This window comes from Staurois parvus, unplaced genomic scaffold (genome assembly GCF_062004578.1).
Source record: "Staurois parvus isolate SC_StPar_1 unplaced genomic scaffold, SC_StPar_1.0 ptg000304l, whole genome shotgun sequence".
Classification (NCBI taxonomy): domain Eukaryota; kingdom Metazoa; phylum Chordata; class Amphibia; order Anura; family Ranidae; genus Staurois; species Staurois parvus.
The window spans coordinates 1301192-1326513 of NW_028318100.1; the positions used below are offsets into that span (position 1 = coordinate 1301192).

General features: G+C 46.4%; 1 protein-coding gene across 3 annotated transcripts in view; it reads right to left on the reverse strand.

The window, feature by feature from the left end:
- Window positions 1-7464: 7464 nt before the first annotated feature.
- Window positions 7465-25322, reverse strand: part of MBOAT7 (membrane bound acylglycerophosphatidylinositol O-acyltransferase MBOAT7) — a 598958-nt gene continuing 581100 nt past the window's right edge. For all 3 annotated transcript variants that reach the window (XM_089683323.1, XM_089683324.1, XM_089683322.1), the window contains one exon: window positions 7465-8596. In XM_089683323.1, the coding sequence (XP_089539449.1) occupies window positions 8221-8596 (376 nt within the window). In that variant the 3' untranslated portion in view covers window positions 7465-8220. The remainder of the gene's footprint in view (window positions 8597-25322) is intronic.

Consider the following 25322-nt stretch of genomic DNA (forward strand, 5'->3'; position numbering starts at 1 on the left):
ACAGCATCCATTTTTACGAAATTGGATTTAAGGGGGGCTTACAATTTAGTCCGCATTTGGGAGGGAGATGAGTGGAAGACATCCTTCCGTACCTGATTTGGGCATTTTGAGTATTTGGTCATGCCCTTCGGCCTATGCAACGCCCCAGCCACCTTTCAACACTTTATTAACGATGTGTTCAGAAATGTTTGGGACGTCTTTGTGGTCATCTATTTAGATGACATCCTGATTTTCTTCGCATCCCTGGAGGAGCATAGAGGTCATGTTAGGAGCTTTTTGTGACAACCCAGTCAACACGGGCTGTACGCAAAGGCAGATAAATGCAGTTTTGAACAACGCAGCATTTCCTTCCTGGGGTTAATTATCTCCACTACGGGAGTAGCCATGGATCCCCAAAAGATCTCTGCTATTCTGCAATGGCTGGTACCGGCCGATAAGAAGGGTGTGCAGCGATTCACTGGCTTCGCCTACTTTTACAGAAAGCTCATCAAGAACTTTTCGGGCCTCGTATCTCCCATCTCCCAACTCACCAGACAAGGGGTGCATTTTAGGTAGACACCTGAGGCACAGATGGCCTTCGAGTCCCTAAAGAGGCTATTCACTGAGGCCCCCATACTGAGCCACCCAGATTCCTCGTTACCCTACATTCTGGAGGTAGATGCGTCTGAGAACGCGGTAGGGGCTGTGCTTTCCCAGAGGAAAGGCGTCAAGGAACTGATGCACCCTGTGGCCTTCTTCTCCAGAAAACGCTCATCTGCGGAGAGGAATTACGACATTGGGGACCGGGAACTCCTGGCCATCAAGGCAGCGTTGGAGGAGTGGAGGTACCTGCTGGAAGGAGCCACACACCCAATCTTGATCTTCACAGATCACAAAAACCTGGAGTAGCTGAGGACGGCTAAGTGCTTGAGGCCACGTCAGGCTAGATGGGCACTCTTTTTCTCAAGGTTCGTGTTTCATATTACATACAGGCTGGGATCAAAGAACACAAAACCCGACATGCTCTCGCACATGTTTGAGGATCCTGAAGAGACCCACAAACCGGACACCATCCTGTCTACAGGGAATTTCCTTGCCCTACAGACCGAACTACGGTCCCAACTACAGGCCGCATCCGTGGGAATGCCAAGTCCACCCAGGGTTTCTTTACAGAACAAGGAAGGACTCTTGTGGAAGGAGGGACGGATCATGGCCCCCGAAGAAACCCGTACTGCAGTCTTGGGCTATTGCCATGATCACCCTCTGGCTGGCCACTTCGGGGTACGTAAGACCTTGGAACTGCTGCAACGCATGTTCTGGTGGCCGAGCGTGGCCAAAGATTGTGAAGCATATGTGAAAACCTCTGCGATCTGCCAGAGGAACAAACCCACCAGGAGCAAGGCTTGGGGTCTGCTACGACCCTTACCAATACCTAATAGGCCATGGGAAATTATTTCCATCTACTTCATCGTGGAGCTCCCACCATTCCAAGATCACACTGCCATTTTTGTGGTTGTGGACCGACTGTCCAAGATGGCCCCGGAAACAGCACAAATCTTCGTGAGGGAAATGGTGAGACTTCATGGGGTCCCAAAGGACATTGTCTCAGACAGAGGAGTCCAGTTCACTTCAAAATTCTGGAGAGCACTATGCGAGACCCTGGGAATCAAACTGTCATTATCATCGGCTTATCACCCACAGACCAACGGGCAGACGGAATGCACAAACCAGACTCTGGAGCAGTATCTCAGGTGCTACACCTCTTTCCTTCAGGATGATTGGCTGACTCTTCTGCCATTGGCTGAATTCGCATACAACAATGCATATCACTCTGCTACCCAACAGTCTCCGTTCTTCGCCAATTACGGGTTCCATCCTACATTCCTACCCGACACAATTCCAGAAAGTCCAGTTCTGGCTACACAGGATATGTTGGAAGTTTTTCTCGTCAAACAACAAAGTCTTACAAGAAGCTATCACAAGGGCCCAGGAAGATAATAAAAAGGCCTCCGACAAGAGGAGGACAGGTGAACTCATTCTGCACCCTGGGGACCAGGTCTGGCTAGCTACAACGAATCAGAAGATGTCTTGCCCATCAAGGAAACTGGGAACAAAATGCATGGGTCCATTCAGGGTGAAACGGAAAATTAATGAGGTGACGTACAAACTCATACTTCCCGAATCCTTTAAGATACACCCGGTCTTCCACGTGTCCTTGTTGAAACCCGCAACACCGGATCCATTCCCGGACCGGAAGTCTAAACCCCCGGAGGCCATAAACATTGATGAAGAGGAAGAATTTGAGGTTGAAGCGATTCTGGATTGTAGAAAGAGGAGAGGCCAGACTCAATTCCTCATTAAATGGAAAGGTTACGGCCTGGAGGAAAAATCATGGGAACCAGCCCAAAAAATCCATGCCTCTGGATTAGTTTGGGAGTTTTTCAGTAATCACCCACACAGGAGAGAGCAATTGGGCATCCGGCGGCTGCCCGTAGGGGGGGGCAATGTCAGGGATCGGGTGTTCTGCCGTGATACGCCGGGCGGCGCATGCGCAGAACACCGACACGCTCTAGCCGACGGGCAGCGGTTCCTGGGTGATCGCGGCAACAGTGACGGCCGCGCATGCGCACTTGCGATCGCGGACATGCGCCTGGCACCAATGACAGCGCAGGGCGCGCTATTTAAACTGGACAGAAGGTATGTGCATTGCCGTTTGGTCTTATTATCCTGTCCTGTGATCTGATTAGTAAAGCTTCCTGTTGCCGACCTCTGCTTGATCCTGAGCCTGCTGATTGTCTCCTGCTTGACCCCTGGCTTGACCTGACAACTCTTCTGCCTGCTCCTCCAGTACCTACCTGCCCGTTAGTTGCTGAACCTGGCTCGTGACCCTGACTATTCTGTCTGCTCCTCTAGTACCTCGCTGCTCGCACGTTGCTGACCTGGCCTGCCTGACTACGCCTTACATTACTCTGACCGACCATCCATCCCGCACGGATCAGTCCCTGCTGCCAGCCTCTTCATATCAGGCTCTATTTACGCTCTACCACTGCTGGACGTACTCAGGGGTTGCGACCTGGTCTCAGTCTGCTCCAAGTCCATCCCCACCATCAGGGGCTCTGGTGAATAAGCAGATTGGGACTCAGACCCCGTGCCCTGAGGAACCCCGCGCTGTGGGCTGCTAGAGATACCACCAGGCGGTGTCTGACAGTACCACTTTTCTTTTTACAAGCTATAGCTATATTTTCAATCTGTGTTTTGCTGTAGATGGGCACTGCCGACTGTGCCTGATTTGCGTTTGGGCTCTGGCCTACCCGGGTGGATGTGCTAATGTTCTTATGAATGTGCATGTAATTGACAGTATTACAACCTCTTGTATCCATCTCTTTATTTATACATGTAGGGACCTCTCCAGTTTACCCTGATGAAGACGTACTCAGTCAAAACGCGTTGGTTCATCATACTACAGATTGTTATTTGACATTGTAATGTCCATGTAGATTTGGTATTTGTATGGGAGATTTACATATGACACTGTCATCTTTATGTTCATTTTTTAGCCATTTCGCTTTTGGAGATTGCAGATTCTGCTATTGCAGAGGCATTTTTTTTAGTCAGCAGTGGCATTATGTCCACTGCAGACACATTTGACATTTATACTGTATGTTATAGAATTGTACTATAAGATGTTTGCATGTAACATTGGAGTCATCCAGACAAGACTAACCTTCTGTTTTTCATGGAAAAAAATTGATTTTTATGATTTAATTTTTATTATTTTCTGATCTAAAATATGGTTTCTTTATCGTATTAATGTTGCTGCCAAAAAAGTCCAAAGGGAGACTTTTTTTGTCTTGTGGTGTGTAATAAGGGATGTAGCAGCTCGATATTCACAATACCATCACTCCTTAATGTATATTGATGCTGGAGTGACCCCCCATTCATAGATTGCACATTCATGAACAGGAAATGTTTTAAATGTTTTTGCAGGTCTTTGTACCCAAAAGGGGTATGTCAAGATGGAGGAAAACTAAGCTGCACAATTCCAAAGCTTTTGCAGATGCAGTAGTGAGCTTTTCCATGTTAGCAAGTATAGTGCATGAAGCTCTTGCTTCAATATAGCGGCGCTATACACCCCCCCCCCAAAAAAAACAAAAAAAACAGAGGGTGCACCAGCCTAGTACATTATCATTAAGCACGGTTTATTGGAAAATATAAGTGGTTATAACTCATAAACCAACACAAAGAAAGTATAATCATAAATATCCAAATGAAGGACAGCCAGAAGCACTATGCATGTCTGTTGTGCACCAAGAACATGCCACAAGGGTCTACAGATGCTGAAGCATTTTGAGGGGGGTCCCCCTCTTCATCAGAGCTCACAGGAAACAAGGAAATGGAAAAAAATGGTGCTGCGCTACCACAAACAGGGCCAAAAAGGCCTATAATATATATATATATATATATATATATATATCCTACAGACTCCACTGTCTAGGATTTATAAAGACATCTTGTATAAGCAATAACATGCAATAATTTGCAAACATATACAAGCATATAGAAAAAACAGAAATATATACAGATAAATGTCTGAGACTGACAAAAAATTGTGCAAAACCACACATACATCCCTTAAACAAGGGCATAAGTGATACAAATCACGAAGTAAGAAAATGATAGACACATGGTATAAATAATGCCTAAAAACTGTGCAGTGAGAATAGACTGACAACTTGCATAAATGTTGCCTATAAAGATATACGGTGAGAAGGTCAGGATAAAACCTGACTAAAAACAAATAGGACCAAAGAAATGTCCTTCCACATATAAGTGTCCCAAAAAAGTGATGGTGACCACAAACAAAAGAAAATAAATATAAATAATGTGCTCAAGTCCCTGAATTTGTGACTTAATGTTACAAACTAGGAGGCTAAAACATGGTGTCACCTATAAGAGTGCAACCAGTTACAGACTACCATTTTTTTCTAACACACCAACCTATTCACATGGAAATGACTTAAATAGGGTTCATACATATCACATATATATGAAATGTACAGTATGAACTCTATTTAAGTCATTTCCATGTGAATAGGTTGGTGTGTTAGAAAAAAATGGTAGTCTGTAACTGGTTGCACTCTTATAGGTGACACCATGTTTTAGCCTCCTAGTTCCGGTATAATAATTTTAAAATCAATGTTTCTATTTGATTGGCCCTCTATATGCTAATGATTCATTATTCATTATTGACGCCAAAGTTACATAGGTGTCTACATTGGATTTTCCCTCTTCTCCATCCCTCCTTTTGCTTGGTTTTATTAGATACAAATCTCTTTTTAGTAATTTATTTGGATACTTAATGGGCATAGCTATTGTTGGCCTTTTTGATAGTACTATGCTTATAAATAGTTTATTAATCTTATTGGGTCCTTTGAGAAAAGGTAATTTTTGGTGCCAGTAGTTCATCTATCATTTTTCACTTTTTTAATCAAATTTGGTTTTAAAAATAAAGGTTTTTTTGGCTGGTTTCTTATACATTTTTTATACTGTTCCAATTTTTCTAGATGATATATTTTTCAATCTTTTAGTAAATTATATTTATATTGCTAGGTAGGGATATATCATTGTTTTTTATCTTACCCACCCTGTTTTGGGAAGTCATCCTACACCCTGACGGGGGATGTAAGAAACTTTATAAGTATGTGTCCCAATATAAACAATATAGGTTCTAGGGACGTTGTTGGTTTTTTGTCCGATCCCATTAGTATTTATTTTTTGTTTTTTATTTATAGATGTTGCCAGAGCATAGTCATTTTTAATAAAGCATTTTTAATAAGGTTTTCTCACTGCTCTAATAAATAGTTTCTCTGCATTTAGCCCAGATTGCTGTGGTTAATGCTAAGTCCGTGATGATCTCCAGCAAAATGGCTGCGGTTGGTTTTTTCCTCTGTTTTCTAAATTAGCAGATGTACTATAAATAGAACCTGCGGTCACCACACCCGCTATCCCTGAGGAAGTCACATGATACAAGACGCAACGTGTAGGACGATACCCGGAGACGTGACTTCCGGCATGGGCGCCATCTTGGTATACACATAGCAGTACACCCAGCGTTATCCATGAGATTCTGAGAGCTTGTTTTAAACCTCTATCATGTGAGTAGGCATTTATTGTTTTGTGCAACTTTAATAAATGTAACAGTATTACACTATGGGAGGATTCTTCTTCTCTTCACCATATATGTGAGTTGGCTGAGTTTACTATCATACATGAAAGAGACCCAGATACCAGGATTGGTAATCTATATAATTTCATAAGGGAGATACCACCATCACTGCTAATCCGGACCCGTACCTGCTGATTGGTTGCATAGCTGTGTTTGATATTTGAAGGCCTATTGGCCCCTTGGGGTTGCTACATGAAGGTGAGGGGGCAATCCAGCCGGTGACGGATCTTATTTCCCTGCACATGTACCACTTATATTTTGCTGGAATTTTACTATACCCAGTTGTTTGTGGGCTTCACATGTGGACATTTATTCAATATTGTCACTATTGGTGGCACATTTTTTTGACATTTTCTGAATAGTATTAAGTTTTTTATCTATGTAGCACATTGTGTCACTTTTCAATATTTCTTTGTTGTCGCAGTTTGATGTTTATTTATATAGGACATTAAATCCCAAATTCAGAGACTTGAGCACGTTATTTATATTTATTTTCATTTTTTGTGGTCACCATCACTTTTTTGAGACACTTATAAGTGGAAGGACATTTCTTTGGTCCTGTTTGTTTTTAGTCAGGTTTTATCCTGACCTTCTCACCGTATATCTTTATAGGCAACATTTATGCCAGTTGTCAGTCTATTCTCACTGCACAGTTTTTAGGCATTATTTATGCCATGTGTCTGTCACTTTCTTACTTCGTGATTTATGTCACTTGTGCCATTGTTTAAGGGATGTATGTGTGGTTTTGCACAATTTTTTGTCAGTTTCAGACACTTATCTGTATATTTTTCTGTTTTTTTCTATATGCTTGTATATGTTTGCACATTATTGCATGTTATTGCTTATACAAGATGTCTTTATAAATCCTAGACAGTGGAGTCTGTAGGATATATTACAGGCCTTTTTGGCCCTGTTTGTGGTAGCGCAGCACCATTTTTTTCCATTTCCTTGTTATTCTATGCAGGTGTATAGTTAGGTGCCAGCTGCTTCCTTATCTTAAGTTATAGGTAAATGTTGGGTAGCGCAGGTGGTTCATATATAATTTTTTACATAGGAAACAAGCTCTGTCCATGTGCAATGACCTATATGATTGAGACCTATATGACTGTATGATTAAGATTTCAGCAACAATCTTCCTTTAAGATTATATGTGTATTTTTTTGTGTTTACCTGTATAGGTTTCATTGTGTACAACTAAAAGTCTTATGACTGCTGCCATCTTGGATGTGATGTCTGCATCCACAGCAGACTCATGGCTTTTGCTAAAGTAACACTCTAATATTACCCTTCCCTCCTTGCCTGGCTGCTTTGTAAAGTGTTATATAGGAAGATGCAGGGAGGTACAAAAGGAGCTGCTCCAGCATACAGTGTAAAATCTGGTGCAGCTGTGCGTGGTAGCCATCTTCTAACTTCAGCTTGTTCAATTAAGCTTTGACAAAAAACCTGGAAGCGGACTGGTTTCAATACAGAGCTGCACCAGATTTTGCACTCTCCAGTTTTAGTAAATCCACCTCATAGTAACTTAGAAAAAGTGTGTAAGTGTGTGTGTGTGGGTGTGTGCAAATGTGTCACTGATAAAAAATGTGATCCATATTTGACTGAGCTGCTTTTTGGATACAATTAAAATACTAATTCTGTGCACTAAAAGACATAACATGCAAGCGATCCAAAGAAATTATAATACAAGGTATGGCCAATTCATGTACTAATGATGGGACAAAAAAAATTAAACAAGACCAAAATTCAACTGAAAGCAATCACATGAATGGTCAGTAAGACCAGGCATTATGTTTTCCTCCAGAAAGTACAGTACAGAGACCAGAGCAAGGTTCAAATAATACTGTGGAAGCGAATCTCCCCTGTGGTATACAGGTAAAATAATGTCTTTCACAGCAAGCTTAGCACGATATGTCCAACTTATACCATCCAGTTAACATAAGAACAAGAATATTGTGGCTTGATGACAAACCTTTGCCAGTGTCACACTGGATATAGCACCAGCATACCTATCAGAACTAGTTTCCCATTTTATCCTCTTTTTCTTTTTTGTTGTTTCTAGGTACACTAGGTGCTCTAAGTGCCAGGACCCGTCCTAACAGGATGAAGAAGATGGCCAGCACGTGGATAGCAAAATAAATAGACTTCCAGTAGCGCACAGTGTCAGAGAAGGTGAGGAGAACGAAACCCATGCACATGTAGTCATATGCTCTCATCTTCAGGAACCAGTGCACCCAGTCAAACACCAGCTTGCCAGAATCAGAAAGATGACGCCTCAAGCTCATATCCATCATCCCCTCAGATGCCAGGCACAAGGGGATAGTCAAAAAGCTGAGGTAATAGCCAGGGTGGATTCCATGCCAGTAAGCACTGATAAACATAGTCCATGTACTCCTATTATTAAAGAGAGAAAACAAGAAAAGTTTAATTTGCAGCAAACACTTCATGCAAGTGCCCACCTATTCTGTAAATCCTGGGCCAATAATATAATGCATTATAAAACAAAGGATAAAATACTTAAAGCCAGACTCGCAGCTGTTGTTAAATTTACCTATGCAGTGAATTTGTTAAATGTGCGTTTGGCTAGGGAGGAGAAAAAAAAAAAAAGGAGAAATACTCACCTTATTCTTCTCTCCAGCAGTCTCTCCGCATGACCAGCCTCTCAAAGTTTATTTACTTAGCTGCCTGGTAAATTGTAGATCTTGGATGTCATCATGCACAATGCAAGGCCAGCAGTCCTGTATTGTACAAGAGGATAATGAGTGCCTGTTCACATTCTGGAGCACCGGCTGCTGAAGGAGGAATAAGGCAGGCATTTATACTTATACTTTCCCTGCTTAGAGAAACAAGCATTTTGCCTATGCAGTGAGTACATGGGTAAGTTTAACAGCCAACCAGATGAGGCTTAAAAAGGGTAATTCCAGTTTAAGTGGGTGTCTGCAGTAAGCTATACAGAACAATCATGCTGAAGGTAAAAGCTTCACTTCATTTTTTCTTAATCTGAGTTCCGTGTAATCCCTGAAGAATAAGCACTCACTCCCATATACAAAGTTGCTGTACTTTATTAAGCCAAAGTAAATTTCCTATATCAATAAAAACCAGCGCAAACCCACATAATCAATTACATTACTCAACTTATTAAACAAACTTAAAGACCGTGACAAAAAAACTTTTGTGCTAATAAAGATTAAATTATAAAATATATATAAATAAATATAAAAAATTATTAAAATTCATAAGTCCAGTGACACAAAAATCCCAAAAAATTAATTAACAGTCCCGTGACAAAATAAATCAAATTATAAAAAAATTTTTTCATTGGATTCTTCCGTGCCTTTAATCCCTTCACCATCCACCAGTGCAAAAACCAACATTAACCGCACTCACCAGATATTAGTGAGTCACACGCCTTTCAGGAATATTAAGGGCTCCTGGACCCCCTTCACTTTTTATGAGACCTCCAAATGCTGCTTCCTCTTATGTCTGGGTACCTCTTCTGCTTACTCCTCTCACCGAATCCCCCAAGGAAAATCAGGAAGAAGAAAAGACCATAGCGTGATACCGTAGTGGTTTCTCCTCTAAATAATCTCTCCAGACCACTCACATTTTAGCGGGATGTAACCCGCATTTTATTTGAAACAACAATGATTTTCCTTCAAAATGATCCACTTTCCAAGTACAGCTTGATAACGCCCTGTGGGTGGGGCGAAACGCGTTGACGCACTTCCGGTTGCCTTTTCCGGCGTCTGACGTCATTTCCGGTGAGTGGAACGCACGCTGAGCGGTGCGTTCCAAGGGGCCATCTTAGCATAGTGGATGAGTTTGCATCTGAGGTCTGCCATCCTGCTGTATACTAGGCTGTGGGGTCTTCATGCAAAGTCGCTGTACTTGGAAAGTGGATCATTTTGAAGGAAAATCATTGTTGTTTCAAATAAAATGCGGGTTACATCCCGCTAAAATGTGAGTGGTCTGGAGAGATTATTTAGAGGAGAAACCACTACGGTATCACGCTATGGTCTTTTCTTCTTCCTGATTTTCCTTGGGGGATTCGGTGAGAGGAGTAAGCAGAAGAGGTACCCAGACATAAGAGGAAGCAGCATTTGGAGGTCTCATAAAAAGTGAAGGGGGTCCAGGAGCCCTTAATATTCCTGAAAGGCGTGTGACTCACTAATATCTGGTGAGTGCGGTTAATGTTGGTTTTTGCACTGGTGGATGGTGAAGGGATTAAAGGCACGGAAGAATCCAATGAAACATTTTTTTTTATAATTTGATTTATTTTGTCACGGGACTGTTAATTAATTTTTTGGGATTTTTGTGTCACTGGACTTATGAATTTTAATAATTTTTTATATTTATTTATATATATTTTATAATTTAATCTTTATTAGCACAAAAGTTTTTTTGTCACGGTCTTTAAGTTTGTTTAATAAGTTGAGTAATGTAATTGATTATGTGGGTTTGCGCTGGTTTTTATTGATATAAGTTTTTTTGGTTTTTGCACCTGTGTACAGCAGCATCTCACGGGGAATTGTGTGTCTAATAGGAGAGTCCTGGGCGCTGAGGTTTTGTCTTTTTTACATTAAAGTAAATTTCCTCTCTGCTTCTTGTATCACCAATTACACTCAAACTTCAAAAGCAGATTTGATGCTGGTGGCTGAAGAATCTCTGTATTAACATGAATGGTGTTCCAGCAGGACCAGCAGTTGCGTTCAAGGAACATCGGATTACAGAGATAAAGAAGTTATGTTGACTGGAAAAAAGCTGAAATACTTGGATGAAAGCCTAATTATTTAGCATATAACCTGTGCTACCTGTTTGAATATCAAGGTTTCATTTTTAATTGTGACTGAAGTTTACTGACAGAGTACTGAACTGCCCAGCAATGAGTCCAGATCTCAATTATTATTATAAAGTATTTATATAGCGCCAACAGTTTGCGCAGCGCTTTACAATATAAGGGAGACAGAACAATTACAATACATTTCAGTACAGAAGGAATGTGAGGGCCCTGCTCGTGGAGCTTACAATTTTAAAGGAAGGGGGAGATGATACAAAAGGTGATAGCTGCGGGGGATGATCTGGTGGAGGTGATTCAAGTACAGTTCTTAGGTGGAGGTAGGGTAGGCTTCCCTGAAGAAGTGAGTTTGCAAAGATCGCCTAAAGGCAGACAGGGTGGGGGCTGACCGGACATGCTGTGGTAGGGAGTTCCAGAGGATGGGAGAGGCTCTGGAGAAGTCCTGGAGGCGAGTGTGGGAGGAGGTGATGAGGAAGATATCTTGGGAGGAGTGGAGTGGGCGATTTGGGCAGTATCTGCGGATGAGGATGGCGATGTAGCTAGGGGCAGTGTTGTGGATGGCTTTGTAAGCTGTGGTTAGTATTTTGAATTTTAGACGTTGGGTTATTGGAAGCCAGTGAAGAGATCTTAATACCATAGAACACCTGTGGAGAGATCTCAAAACAGCAGTTTGGAAAATGAACCCTGCCAATCTAAGAGACATGGAGCAGTTGTCGAAAAAAGAGTGGTCCAAAACTCCAATAGAGAGGTGTAAGAAATGCACAGTAAGTTATTGATTTCAGTTATTTCCAAGGGGTGTGCTACCAAATATTAAATTGAGGGTGCCAATAATTTTGTCAAGTCCATTTTTGGAGTTTTGTGTGGAATGTGTAAGATTTGGCTTTTTGTTTCTCCACTTTTATTGTGTCATACGAACACAAACTAAAGAAATAAACATGAGAATGCGTAAACATTTGTAATTGAAACACTTGCTGAGTGGTGCATTATCTGACAGAAATACAGGGGTGCCAAGAGTTTTGGCCATGACTGTACAGGTGACGTTAAAACCAATCTGCCAGACTGTGAGAACAGACAAGACACCAGGGCACAAGGCAGCTATAAGGCTATGTTCACATCTAGACATTTTGACCCTGATTTACTAATGTGCCTAGACTCATTTCCGTGGGATGAAGTCTACTTTTAGACAGCAAAGACATTTACAAAAGAAAGAGTCTAACAAGTAGATTTAAAAGCGAATTTACTAACTAGGCACAATCCAGGAATCAGTCTAAGAAAGCAGTTGTGCTAGAAGCACATCTAACACAATGAAAAATCATTACAGAAACATGTTCACATTGAAATTTGCTTTCCCAAATATCTGGACTTCACTTTAAACAATATCTTACATTTCAAAAAATGTTTTCAATGAGTAAAAAATAGTTTTTTAAGGGAATTCATGATAGTCAAGGACTAGACGCTTTTCCAATGTCTATGTAGGGACAGAAATAAGCATGTGCAGGACACAATTTATTCGTCTGCTGTGGGCGCTTTCTTTTTAGACGCGGTTTAATAGTTGTGTGGAGTCCTCTGCAAGTCGCACTAGATCGCATCTACTGTGTTTAACAAACAGCACTATTTGTAGCTAGGCATATCTTTAGGTATTCTAATTTGATTTCCTTAGTTCTATTGATTCTGTTTTTGTTTCTTATCCTTTATAATTATTTCTGTAATAATTTTACATATTTCCTCCACTCCTCCCAAAAACCTCATCCCCCACAGCCACTTCCTCCTGTACCACTTTCCTCCTAGACTTTAAGCTCCAAAGAGCAGGGCCCTCAAACCCCTCGTGTATCGCACTGTCTCTGTCTTGTCCCCCTGCCTTTGTACAGCGCTGAGCAAACCCTTTGGCGCTATATAAATACTGTATAATAATAATAATATTTCGAAGGTCTAGATAATATATATTTTAACAGCTGAATCTAAAAATAAAGGTCGGCAATTAAAAAAAAAAAAAATATGGCCTCCCATCCATTCCAAGCCCTTCGGCTCTGGTATGGATCTTAAGGGGTAACCCCACGCCAAAATAAAAAAAAAATGGTGTGGGGTCCCCTCAAATCCATACCAGACCTATATCCGATCATGCAGCCCAGCAAAGGTGGAGTGAGCGAGCTCCCCCCCCCTCCTGAACCATACCAGGCCACATGCCCTCAACATGGGGGGGGTGCTTTGGGGCAGGGGGGCTCCCCCCCAAAGCACCTTGTCCCCATGTTTATGGGGACAAGGGCCTCTTCCCCACAACCCTGGCTAGTGGTTGTGGGGGTCTACGGGCTTATCAGAATCTGGAAGCCCCCTTTAACAAGGGGGCCCCCAGATCCCGGCCCTCCCCTACGTGAATGAGTATGGGGTACATGGTACCGCTACTCATTCACAAAAAAAGTGTAGTGTAAAAAAAGACAGGACACGGTGTTTGACAAGTACTTTAATAAAAGTAAAAGAATGTCCCCCAAATTAGATCCAACGTCAATCACGATGCAAGTGATTCCAGATTCCGATAAGCCCCCTGCCCGCAGACCCCCACAACCATTGGCCAGGGTTGTGGGGAAGAGGTCCTTGTCCCCATCAACATGGGGACAAGGTGCTTTGGGGGGGGGGAGGGGGAGACCCCTGCCCCAAAGAACCCCCCATGTTGAGGGCATGTGGCCTGGTATGGTTTAGGAGGGGGGGCGGTCGCTTCCATCCCCCCCCTTTCCTTTTTTTTTTTAAATTTAAATATTTATTATTTTTTTAGATAAACAACTTACACAAACAATCATTAAAACCTTAGCATATTATCAAAACATTTATCGTTTCATCCCTTTCCCTTCCCTCCCATCCCCCTACCTATATATCACCCACCCCCCCCCATCCAATCCCTAACCCCTTCTGCTCTGCATTTTCCTGTTCATTTCTGGAGATCGTAATCCCTATAAAAGAACAAAATATGTGTCCATATTATTCTATGTTAATCCCCCATAACCTCTAAGGCTAGCCTTGACTTTTTGAATTCCTCCCATTTGTTCTATCTTGCATGGTGACTCTCCATCTTATCTTCATTCAAATGATAAAGTTCCTCCAGTTTACATATTTGATCCACTCAGTCTTTTATTTTCGGCACCTCTAGTCTCCTCTAATACTTGGGTATCAGTCCATTTGCTGCATTCAAATAGTACAATAAACCAGATTCTTTGTATTTTTTTAACTGAAAGCTTAGTACTATGAAAAAGGCAAATCTCTGTGTCTACTAGAATATCAATCTCTGTAATTTTCTGAATCAAGCTTACCATTTTCCCCCAATACTCTTGTATTTTAGAACACTCCCACCATATGTGATACATTGTGCCTCTACCTCCACGCCAACATAAAGGTGAATTATCTCCACTCAATCTGTGTGCCACACTCGGTGTGATATACCATCTTGACAAACACTTATAATTAATTTCTACCTCCTGCATATTTATATTTCCGTGGATTATTCTATACATTTTCCTCTGTTTTTCCGCATCTATTGTTACTCCTATTTCTCGTTTCCATTTTTCCATATATGGAGGACTTATATCTGCGTTTAGTTCAGTGAGAATCTTCTATATTTTAGAGGTTCCGTGTTTCCCATCTCCCCGTGTACCTAATAAGTGCTCAAAAGGATTCCAATCCTCTCTTATTCTTAAAGGCTTTGGAAGCTTTTCTATAAAGTGTTTTAATTGAAAATAACGCCACTCATCCATTCTCATAAAAACTTCTTTTTTTCCAATTCCTTAAGTGATCCTATTTCCTCCCCCACCATTATATCCCTTAATTGTGCATCTTCCTTCTTAATCCACTTCCCTGTGATACCTTTGTCACAATATAGGTGCTCTGCCAGTCCCAATTATTAATTTCTTCTTTAATCCCATACTTAATTCCTTGTGCCCAAATGCAGTACATCCTTAATTAATTCCTTACTTTCTTGTGCCAAATGTTCCCAACTTCAATCAATGTATTTCCTCCACTATTATCCTGCTTTATGTTCCCAAATTCAATTAATGTGTTTTCTCCACTGTCATCCTGCTGTATGTTCCACAAATTCAATTAAGGCCTTTCCTCCCCTGTCACCCTGCTAAGTGGCCCCCCTCCACTTCTCGTCCTGCCACGCAGGACAAGAGGTGCGGCTCTTGTCAACCCTGCCACTATCTTCTCCTCCTCCGGCGAGGCTGGAGAGGAAAAGATAGCGAGGTTCACACCTCTTCGCAGAGAGGTGCGAACCTCCTGCAGTGATGTTCCGGACTGTGGCTTCAGTCTGACACCACCCGATCCTGACATCCGCAGCGCGGGCAAGGAGAGTTCCCGCACTTGCGGATGCCGCTGGACAAAGGCCGTGCTCACGAAAGCATGACCCGTGTCCAGGGGGGCGTGCCTCGTTGCTGAGCAACGAGGCACGCCACCCACGGCCCGCCCCTGGTTACCAGGACGACCGGGAAGCTCATCCCGATCATCCTCTTCTGCTGCGCAGCCATCGAGGGATCCCAGCTGCGGCAGGACCCTCATGGCTAAACTCTGCCAAGACCCCAAGGATACGGGGGGACCCCAGAAGCCTAGCCCTGCCTGAGACCCCAGCTAAAGGGGGGAGACCACACGCTAGCCCTGCCTGAGACCCCAGCCAAGGGGGAGACCACAAGCTAGCCCTGCCTGAGACCCCAATCAAGGGGGAGACCGCACGCCAACCCTGCCTGAGACCCCAGCCAAGGGGGAGACCACACGCCAGCCCTGCCTGAGACCCCAGCCAAGGAGGAGACCACACGCCAGCCCTGCCTGAGACCCCAGCCAAGGAGGGAGACCGCACACCAGCCCTGCCTGAGACCCCAGCTAAAGGGGAGACCACACGGCAGCCCTGCCTGAGACCCCAGCTAAGAGACGACCACACGCATACTCCAGACTCCAGCAGGTACCTGTGTCCTACTATCTTGTTCCCTGGGAGACCGGGCACCCTGTTGGATCCGGGAGTGTATGCTTCCCCTGTTTTGCCTGAACTGTTCTTGAACTTCTCCTCTACCTCCCTGTTGGATTACAACTTGCCGCAGAGACTTTAACTTTGCCTCTGGGGCTGGACTACAATTGTTTTGGCCCTCTCCTGGCCATTCCCCTATTGGCGAGGTCACCCTCCCTGCAATCCCCCCATTGAGTGACTGTTATTTTGTCTCAATAAAGCTTTGTGTGTTTGCCATCTGCCTGGGGTGTTCTGTCCTGCCTACCCTCCGTCAAATACTGGTTGGCAGCGGTGGGATCAGAACACTAAGTGACATGGCAGACAGCGAATGCCAGCTGATGCCGGACCAGGCCCGGCGAGGAGCTGTCGCTTGACTGGAGGGGCCTAACCAATGACGATCTGGCAGCAGCCATTGAGGAAGCTGACCCCCAAGATGCCCCAGCAAAGGAGGAGAGCAGACCAACCCCAGCCTCCCCAGCACGCCATGACCCAGGGCCCAAAAGCCCCTGGCTTACTCGGGTGGAGGAGGAGATGGCCCTCCTGGGGCCAGACGCTACAGTAGATGACAAGCGAGAGGCTATCCGGTGGGCGCACGAGAGAGAGAGCCAATGTAATCTAAGCTGTCCTTCCAGCCCTAGGACCGCGGGCTGCCCCCCTCCCCGGGTCAGCCGCAAAAACTTTAAACCCTTCAAAGCCACCGGGGATGTGGAGGGTTTTTTTCAGGACTTTGAACAGCAGTGCCATCTCATGGAGATTCCAACCACGGATTGGATACGGCACCTCGTGGTCTGCTAGAAGGGGGTGCAGCCGCAGCCTAACGCACTCTGGATTACCTAGACAGCCGAGATTATGCCCGGGTCAAACAGACTGTGTTGGAATATTACGCGGTGACCCCAGAAGCGCACGGGGCGCGCTTCTGCGACCTTCCCTGCCATGCTGAGCCATCCTACAAAATGTACGCTCACAAGATGTCGCAGTCCTGCCGGCGGTGGGTAGAAGGGGAGCAGGCTCACACCGCAGAGGAAATCCTTCAGGCCTTCCTGAAGGAGCAATTCTACAACCAATGCCCGGCGGAGGTGCGCGGATGGGTAAGAGAACCCCTACCACCCTTATGAAGGCCGCTGCCCTGGCCGACGAGATCCTTGTCATCAAGCCCCATTGGAAGCGGCGGGCCCCTGAGCTGCCGAGGGACCCGCCCCCCCTTCCGGCCACCTCTCCATCCTGCCACCACTCTGCTAAGGCGGCCCCCCCACCTACCACTGTCAACCCTTCGGGGCCACCACCCAGAGCCCGGTTCACAGGGCCACCCCTGGACTGCCATTGCTATGGGTGCAACCAGCCGGGTCACCTCCAAGCCAACTGCCCCACCCCCGAAGCCGTCGCTTCAACTATCCGGTCAACTACTTGGAGCTACACCACGCAGAAGAACCCCTGCCCCCCACCTTCCAGCGAGTGGATGAACCCCCCCAGAAGCCAACAACCCCCGGGGAGTCTACAGTGTCCACCCCCCGGGGGCCACATACCCATCCCCGAGGCAGTGCCACCTGCAGGCCGTGCAGGTGGACGGGCACCCTGCCACCGGTTTTCGAGATACGGGGGCCTTCTTGACCATAGCCGACCCCCGAGTGATAAGGCTGGAAGCCATACAACCCGGCCCTGGATTCGCCATCGAGCTGGCGGGAGGAGCCAGACATCATATCCCCAGGGCATCCGTACACCTCGACTATGGATTTGGGGAGCAACAGTGCCAGATCGGCATCATGGGCATGTTCTGCTCGGAAATGATCTAGGGGAGCTACGATGCCAGTACGTCGGGGCGGTGACCCGGAGCCAAGCAGGCCAAGGTCTTCCCATAGACGAGACTACCACGGGACCTACCCCCCACATGGACTCGGTGAGTGACCCCCCACCTGACCCAGACATTCCCCTGACCTGGGACCGGGAGACCTTTAAGAGGGAGGTAGCCACAGACCCCACCTTGACCAAGTTTAGGGCCCAGGCCAAAGTAGGACGGCAGGAGGACTGTAGGGACCAGCTTTGGTGGGAGCAGGGGCTGCTGTACCGCCGGGCGGGCCTGAGCCACCCGAGCCAACACCCTGCTACCTCCAAACAACTGGTAGTGCCTAGACGGTTCAGGTTTCTGCTACTTCAGATAGCCCATGACATCTCGGTAGAGGAGGACAGAGAAGCGGCTGACCCAAGCCTTCTTTTGGCCCGGCATTTCACGGGCCATCACCCACTTCTGTCGGACCTGTGACACCTGTCAGAGGAAGGGACGCCCCCGGGGACCACCCCAAGGCCCTTACCCATCATTGAGGAGCCCTTTCAGCGGGTAGCTGTCTATCCTGGGACCCCTGGCCCACCCCATTAAGTCCGGGAAGCGGTACATCCTCACGGTGGTGGATTACGCAACCCGCTACCCAGAGGCTGTCCCCCTGTCCAGCATCTCCGCCCCTAAGGTGGCCGAGGCCCTGGTCACAGTTTTTCCCAGGTGGGCATCCCCAGCGAGATCTTGACCGACCAGGTTACACAGTTCATGTCCAATGTAGTCCAATCCCTCTGGCGCACGTGCAGGGTACAGGCGATCCGGACCACTCCCTATCACCCCCAAAACCAATGGCCTCTGCGAGCGCTTCAATAGGACCCTGAAGAGCATGCTGAGGTCCTTCGTTGACGGGGAGGCAGACTGGGAGAAGCTCCTCCCTCACCTGCTGTTTGCATACCCGGAGGTACCGCAAGAGTCAACAGGGTTTTCCCCCTTTGAACTCCTGTACGGGCGGAAGGTCCGCGGTCCCCTATCCCTGCTCCAGGAGCATTGGGAAGGGAAGATAGAGGACACGAGTACCCCCGTCATTCCCTACGTCCTCGAGCTGTGGGAGCGGCTGACCCGTCTGGCTGCCGTGGCCACCTCCGGGCGGCCCAGACGTGCCAGAAAGTGTGATACGACCGCAGGGCACGCGGTCACGAGTTCAACGAAGGGCAGCTGATGCTCAAGATAGTCCCCAACCCCCAGAACAAGCTCCAGCACACCTGGGAAGGTCCCTACAAGGTCCTTCGCAAATTAGACGAGACTAGTTATGTCATTAGTCTCAACGCCCACGACCGCCAGCAGCGCACGGTTCACATCAATATGTTGAAAGAGTGCCACGACCGGACTCTGCCCGTGCTGGCCATCTTCCCCACCTCCACAGGCAAAGCGGATGAGGGAGCCCTGCCTGACCTCTTACAAGCCACCAAGGTCACCACCCCCCTAGATCAGATCCCCATGGGGGCTCGGCTGAGCCCCCGCCAGATGACCCAGATGCGGGCCGTGCTAGCAGACCGGGCCGTCGCCTTCTCAGCCACCCCGGGCTGCACTGGATTAGCCCTCCACCACGTGGAGACCCACAGTCAGAAACCCATCCAGCAGGCCCCCTACCGAGTCCCCGAATCCGTGAAGACAGCCATCCGGGCAGAGCTCTCAGAGATGCTTGAGCTGGGCATCATCTGATCCTCCCGCAGTCCATGGGCCTCCCCGGTGGTGCTCGTTCCGAAGAAGGATAGGAGCACCCGCTTTCACGTGGACTACCGGAGGTTGAATGACTACACCGTCAGTGACGCCTACCCCATGCCCCGCATAGACGACCTGCTGGACCGTCTAGCCGGGGCCCAATAAGTTAGCACCCTAGTCCTCAGCAAGGGCTACTGGCAAATTGCCCTCACGAAGGAGGGCGTTGAGCCCTCCGCCTTCATCACCCCATTCGGCCTGTACGAGTTCCTAGTCATGCCCTTTGGCATGAAAAACGCCCCCGCCACCTTTCAATGGGTCATGGACCAGCTACTAGAGGGATGCAAAGGGTTCACGTGAGCCTACCTAGATGGCATAGCCATCTTCAGCGACACATGGGAGGAGCACCTGTCCCACATGGGGACCATCCTGGACCATATCTGTGGGGCAGGCCTGACAGTGAGACCAGACAAATGCCAGTTGGGGATGGCTGAGGTACAGTACCTCGGGCACCAAGGGGGGGGGGGGGGACACTGAAACCTGAGCCAGCCAAGGTCCAAGCCATTTATGACTGGCCAACCCCCCAGGACCAAGAAACAAGTAATGGCCTTCCTCGGCACTGCCGGCTATTACCGTAAATTTGTGCCTAATGTCAGCTCCACGGCCCAGCCCCTGACCGACCTGACACGGAAGAACAGCCCCAGGATGGTGAATTGGACCTCGGCCTGTGACTTTGCCTTCCGTGACCTCAAGTCCGCCCTGGCAAGCATCCCCGTCCTGGCCGCCCCTGACCACAACAGACGCTTCCTGGTACAGACACCTCCACCTACAGCTTAGGGGCCGTCCTCAGCTAAGTCAACGAGGCTGGGGAGAAACACCCCGTCACCTTCCTCAGCCTCAAACTACTGGACAGGAAAGTTGCCTACACTACGGTGGAGAAGGAATGTCTGGCCATAGTCTGGGCCCTAAAAAAACTACTGCCCTACCTATACGGCCGGGAGTTTACCATTGTCACCGATCACAACCCCCTCACATGGCTAAACAGGGTGTCCGAGGACAATGGGCACCTCCTTGGGTGGAGCCTCGCCCTCCAATTTCACCATTCAGTATAGGCGGGGAGGCCAACACCAAAATGTGGATGGCATTTCCCGCCAACAAGACCCACAAGTGCCTTCAAGGGAACCCGGTTGGGTCCACCCTTACCGACAATTGTGAAATGGAGGGGGGAGGAGTGTCACAATATAGGTGCTCCAGCCCCAATTATTAATTTCTTCCTTAATCCCATACTTAATTCCTTGTGCCCAAATGCAGTACCTCCCTAATTCCTTACTTTCTTGTGCCAAATGTTCCCAACTTCAATCAATGCATTTCTTCCAGTCATGCTGCCAAATGTTCCCAAATTCAATCTATGTATTTCCTCCACTGTCATCCTGCTGTGTGTTCGACAAATTCAATTAAGGCCTTTCCTCCCGTGTCACCCTGCTAAGTGGCCTCCCTCCACCTCTCATCCTGCCATGCAGGACAAGAGGTGAGGCTTGTCACCCCTGCCACTATCTTCTCCTCCGGCAAGGCAGGAGAGGAAAAGATAGCGAGGTTCACACCTCTCCCGCTGGACAAAGGTCGCGCTCACGAAAGCATGACCCGTGTCCAGGTGGGCGTGCCTCGTCGCTCACGGCCTGCCCCTGGTTACCAGGACGACCGGGAAGCGTCCAGCACCGATTTAAGAGACCGGTGCTGGGCTCGTCCCGATCATCCTCTTCTGCTGCGCAGCCATTGAGGGATCCCAGCTGCGGCGGGACACTCGTGGCTAAACTCTGCCAAGACCCCAAGGATACAGGGGGACCCTAGAAGCCTAGCCCTGCCTGAGACCCCAGCTAAAGGGGGGAGACCACATGCTAGCCCTGCCTGAGACCCCAGCCAAGGGGGAGACCATACGCTAGCCCTGCCTGAGACCCCAGCCAAGGGGGAGACCACAAGCTAGCCCTGCCTGAGACTCCAGCCAAGGGGGAGACCACAAGCTAGCCCAGCCTGAGACCCCAGTCAAGGGGGAGACTGCACACCAACCCTGCCTGAGACCCCAGCTAAGGGGGAGACTGCAGGCCAGCCCTGCCTGAGACCCCAGCTAAGGGGAAGACCGAACACCAACCCTGCCTGAGACCCCAGCCAAGGGGGGAGACCGCACACCAGCCCTGCCTGAGACCCCAGCTAAAGGGGAGACTACATGCCAGCCCTGCCTGAGACCTCAGCTAAGGGGACGACTGCACGCATACTCCGGACTCCAGCAGGTAGCTGTGTTCTACTATCTTGTTCCTTGGGAGACTGGGCACCCTGTTGGATCCATGAGCGTATACTTCCCGTTTTGCCTGAACTGTTCTTGAACTTCTCCTCTACCTCCCTGTTGGATTACAACTTGCCGCAGAGACTTTAACTTTGCCCCTGCGGCTGGACTACAAGTGTTTTGGCCCTCTCCTGGCCATTCCCCTATTGGCGTGGTCACCCTCCCTGCAATCCCCCCATTGAGTGACTGTCATTTTGTCTCAATAAAGCCTTGTGTGTTTGCCATCTGCCTTGGGTGTTCTGTCCTGCCTACCCTCCGTCACAACCTTCTTACCCGGGGGGGAAAACTCTGTGGACCCTAAGGGCATTAACCACTAGCCTACTGGGCACTAATACCCCCTTCCTGCCCAGGCCAATTTCCAGCTTTCAGTGCTGTCGCACTTTGAATGACAATTGCGTGGTCATGCAACACTGTGCCCATATGAAATTTTTATCATTTTTATTGTGACAGATAGGGCTTTCTTTTGGTGGTATTTAATCACCTCGGGGATTTTTATTTTTTCTTAAAACAAAAACCACAGAAAATTTTGAAAAAAAAAAAACATTTTTTCTTAGTTTTTGTTATAAAATTTTGTAAATAAGTAATTTTTCTCCTTCACTGATGTGCGCTAATGAGGCTGCAGTGATGGGCACTGATAGGCTGCACTGATGGACACTGATAGGTGGCACTGATGAGGAGGCCCTGGTAGGTGGCACTGATGGGCATTGACAGGCATCACTGATGGGCACTGAAAGGCAGCACTGATACATGGCACTGATATATGGCACTGTTAGGCAGAACTGACTGGCACTGATAGGCGGCACTGATTGGCAGCACTGATGGATGACACTGAAAGGCAGCTCAGATGGGCACTGATATGTGGCATTGATGGGCAATGGTATGCACTAATATGTGGCACTGATGGACTTTGACAGGTGGCATTGCTGGGGCTACACTGATCATCAAGGCACACTGATCATCAGTGCCCTGATGATCAGTGTACATGTCCCTTCCACGGAAAGCCGATTCCCGGCTCTCCTCTCGAGCTGTCAGCGTGACAGCTCGAAAGGAGAGAAATGCTGATAACCGGCATTTCCATGTTTACATGTGATCAGCTGTGATTGGACACAGCTGATTACATGACCGAGCCGACATCTTCGGCTCTTTCCGTGATCGGTGATCCGTTGTGTCCGAGGGACACAGCGCACCACCGATTGCCGTGCTGCGCACTCCCTGAGCCGCGCATGCGCGGTGAGAATGGGAGGACGTCATATGACGTCCTCTCAGAACGAGAGAACCACCTTGTGCCCATCATTGGACTATATGGTGGGCGGGAGGTGGTTAACAGTGAATTATATTCCCATCCCATCTGTTTGTGTAAAATATCCCAAACTCTTAAAACATTAAATGTGAACAAACTTGTACTGTCTGTTAATCCTCTGTATTGTGGAGGTAACCATACAATTCCACTTATAGAAAATGCAGCGCTATAATACATAAAGGATAAAATATAAATATAAAAACCTCCTATAAGCGTATAAAATCTGTATTACATAACATATTCATAAAATGCGTGTAAATAAACGCATATAAAACCAACTAGTAATGCTCAGTCCAAATGGAGTGCACACAAAATTGTCAATATCAATGCGCTAGGGAGCGCAATAGTAAAGTGCAGAATGCGTCTCAAAATGGAGCAAGTGGTGTATTGGTGACAGCTTAATTATCCAGACAAGTGCAGAATCCGTGCTTCTAGTGCATGTGGGAATGAGAATAAATTGCACTATCCAGATGGCGCAATACACAGCGCTGTTGAGTAATCAAGACCACTCCTGGTCATCATCATCCTGGAATAACCCCGGGGGTCATCTGATATACGTCTGCACCACAGCCACACATCCACTGCTACTTTCCGGATTGTAGGGAAACACTCCACTTCAAATATATGCACCAAAAACAAAGCACTCCAGGTATCTACCTTAATAGTTCCAAAATGAGTGAGCCAGAGAGAAAAGTGCTATATAGTGCAGTAAGTTTTATTTATTCAATGGTAAAACATATATTAAACATAAAGCACTCACATCTGGTAAGTAAGAATGCAGTTTGGGTAAAACAGGAAGGTAACCAGAAAACCAGAAAGGACCTTTGAAAACGTGCAAGTGCACAAAATCCATTAGGGAGGAGCCAAGCCAGTTGCATCGATCTGCATGAGCCACGAGGAAGGCCGACGGCCATCTTGGAATCTGGTTACATTCCTGTTTTACCCAGACTGCATTCTTACTTACCAGATGTGAGTGCTTTAGGTTTAATACATGTTTTACCATTGAATAAATAAAACGTACTGCACTACATAGCACTTTTCTCTCTGGCTCACTCATTTTGGAGCTATTAAGGTGGATACCTGGAGTGCTTTGTTTTTGGTGCATATATTTGGAGTGGAGTGTTTCCCTACAATCCGGAAAGTAGCAGTGGATGTGTGGCTGTGGTGCAGACGTATACCAGACGACCCCCCGGGGTTATTCCAGGATGATGTTGACCAGGAGTGGTCTTGATTACTCAAAAGCAATGTGTATTGTGCTATCTGGTTAGTGCAATTTATTCTCATTCCCACATGCACTAGAAGCACGGACGTTTATCTTTTATGCCAGCTGCTTTTATGTTTTAATGTCTCTGATTTTTAGGCAGTTCTAGCGCTCGTATACCATTTCTATTATACAATTCCACTTAATTTAGTATTACTTAGTATATTTTCTACTTTAACCCAGCTTTTCCCCTCTGCATTTTATGTCCAGTCAAAAATTCTCACCATTATTACCGAGTTATAATATCTTTTTAAATCTGAGAATCCCAATCCTCCTCTTTATTTCTACATAAAATTTCCTGGCTTATTCTCGGTTTTTTATTCCTCCAAATAAATCTTAACTTTTTTTAATTGATCTAAAGTATACTTCTGGTAGTTTAATTGGTATCATTTGAAATTTCTATAATATTTTTGGAACAATCACCATTTTTATCAAATTTATACGACCTATCCATGACGGGGTTCCCCCTCCTAATTTCCTTAGTTCATCCCTGATCTCATTTAACAATGGGATATAATTCAATTTATACAAGTTCTTGGAGGATACAGTTAATTTTATTCCTAGATATTTCAATTCTTTTTCTCTCCAAACAAAGGGAAATTCCTCCTGTAACCTATTTTTCACTATATTTGGAAGATTTATGTTTAAAATTTCTGTTTTTGTTGGGTTAATTTTTAAAGTTGACATCTCCCCATATTCTTTCAGTGATTTCATTAAATTTGGCAATGTTATCCTTGGGTTTCCAACATAGAACAGCATCACGTCTGCATAAGCTGCTACCTTATGCTCCCTACCTCCTATCCAAATTCCTTTTATATCTATATTATTCCTTATTGTAGCCAAAAGAGATTCCAATGATAAAACATATAGCAATGGAGACAAGGGCATCCCTCTCTAGTTCCGTTCTGCATCCCGAAATACTCTGACAATTCCCCATTAACCATGATTGCTGCAGAGGGTT